At 57.6% G+C, this 1905-nt stretch overlaps 1 protein-coding gene across 1 annotated transcript in view; it reads right to left on the reverse strand.

Moving 5' to 3' along the window:
- Positions 1 to 704: 704 nt before the first annotated feature.
- TMEM216 (transmembrane protein 216) overlaps positions 705 to 1905 on the reverse strand; it is a 1512-nt gene continuing 311 nt past the window's right edge. The window contains exons 2-3 of the mRNA XM_010008225.1: positions 1750 to 1877; positions 705 to 910 (exon numbers count right to left, since the gene is read on the reverse strand). Of these exons, the coding sequence (XP_010006527.1) occupies positions 705 to 910; positions 1750 to 1877 (334 nt within the window). The remainder of the gene's footprint in view (positions 911 to 1749; positions 1878 to 1905) is intronic.

Below are 1905 nucleotides of genomic sequence, written 5' to 3' on the forward strand. Positions count from 1 at the left end.
TTTTTTTTTTACTTAATGACACCAATTTTTAGTTTCTTTCCAAATATAGAGGAGGAGGGAGGGGGGGAAATGCAGAGCACACCCCGAGGAACCACCCAGCGAGGTGCTGCCCCTCCTGCTCACAGTGACTTTAGATTTGTTTGTCTTTCTGATAGGTTGGAAATTGTGTAATAAAATGACCTTGTTGATCTTTTATCCGGGGCTCTTGGGTTATTTTCTGGCACCTTTTCTTCCCCCCTTCATGATCTTTTAGGGGACTTTGGTGTCCCTGGGGCTGCTGTCCCCAACCCTCAGCACCTTGGGGACAACCCTGGGGGACTCCTGTGTGTGTGTGTTTGTCCCCTCCAAGTTGGCTGAGGTGTTGGAAGCTCCTGGAGGACTTTTCATGCCCAGACACCAGGTAAAAATAAATATTTATTGGAAAATAGTGAATTATTCTGAGAAAGTGATAGATGGGGAAAAAAAAAAAAGGAAAGTAATTCATTCCCCATCCCTGGAACTGACCTGGGTGTCATGAACCCCTGGGGATGGGGGGGAGAAGGGGGAGGCTGTGGCTCCTGGGGTGACAGTGACCCCTGGTGGAACCAGTTCCCTGTCACCTGGTGTGGCACCTCCCTAGGGAACCGCTAAGGAAAGGGAGGGGACAATGGCAGTGCCCAAGCAAGCCAGCAGGTCCCCGTGTTGGTGTCACCCGGCTCCAGGTGTTACCTGGAGAAGGAGAGGAGGGCGAGGAGGCCCAGCAGTAGCTCCAGGGTGTAGAAGAGGAGGAGGATGGTGCTGAGGAAGGCCTCCAGGCGCAGGGAGTAGGTCTGGAACAGCAGGGCATAGGTTGCCATGAGGGCAGAGGGGATGGTGAGGGCCAGGCTGATGGAGAGGGGCACCTTCCTCTGGCACAGGTTGCCTTTGGAGCCTGTGGGACACAGGGTTAAGGGGGTGACACTCGGGGTGACAACCCCTGGGACTCTGTGGTGAAAGGGACACGATGGATTCACAAAGGGACTGAGAGGAGGACTCGGGGGTGGTGGGTGATGGGGAGGTTGAGGTGAGCTGGCAATGTGCAGCCCAGAAAGTCACTGTGTCCCCTCCCAGCAGGGATTGTCCCCCTCTGACCCACTCTGGTGACATCCCCCTGTAGAGCTGGGTCCAGCTCTGGGGTCCTCAACACAAGGACCTGGAGCTGTTGGGACAAGTCCAGAGGAGGGCACAGAGATGATCCTTGGGCTGGAGCAGCTCTGCTCTGGAGCCAGCCTGGGAGGGTTGGGGTGTTGAGCCTGGAGAGGAGAAGGCTCCAGGGAGACCTTAGAGCAGCTTCCAGTGCCTGAAGGGGCTCCAGGAAAGCTGGGGAGGGGCTTGGGACAAGGGCAGGGAGGGATGAGATGAGGGGGATGGATGAAAACTGGAGGAGGGGAGATTGAGGTTGGACATGAGGAGGGAATTGTGGAGTGTGAGGGTGGTGAGAGCCTGGCCCAGGTTGCCCAGGGAAGCTGTGGCTGCCCCATCCCTGGCAGTGTTGAAGGGCAGGTTGGATGGGGCTTGGAGCAACCTGGGCTGGTGGGAGGTGTCCCTGCCCATGCAGGGGGGCTGGAATGAGATGATCTTTAAGTTCCCTCCCAACCCAAACCAGTCTGGGATTCTATGACAAACAGCACCAGGTCCCAGCGGTCCCTGAGGGGACTGCAGAGCCCTGATGTCACCCCAGAGCCCTGATGTCACCCCAGGCAGGGAGGCCACTCCCCACCCAGGACTCACCAAAGAAGATGCGAGTGGCTTCAATGCCGAGGTAGAGGAAGAGGAGCACCAGGTCCAGCAGCAGGTTGGTGACAGGGTAGGGCAGCAGCAGCGCTGCGGGCACAGCCACCTTCAGGGCCACCTCAGCCCTGGGGGTGCACAGTGAGGCCGGGGGGG

This window comes from Chaetura pelagica, unplaced genomic scaffold (assembly GCF_000747805.2).
Source record: "Chaetura pelagica isolate M959 unplaced genomic scaffold, ChaPel_1.0 scaffold2492, whole genome shotgun sequence".
NCBI classification, from domain to species: Eukaryota; Metazoa; Chordata; class Aves; order Apodiformes; family Apodidae; genus Chaetura; species Chaetura pelagica.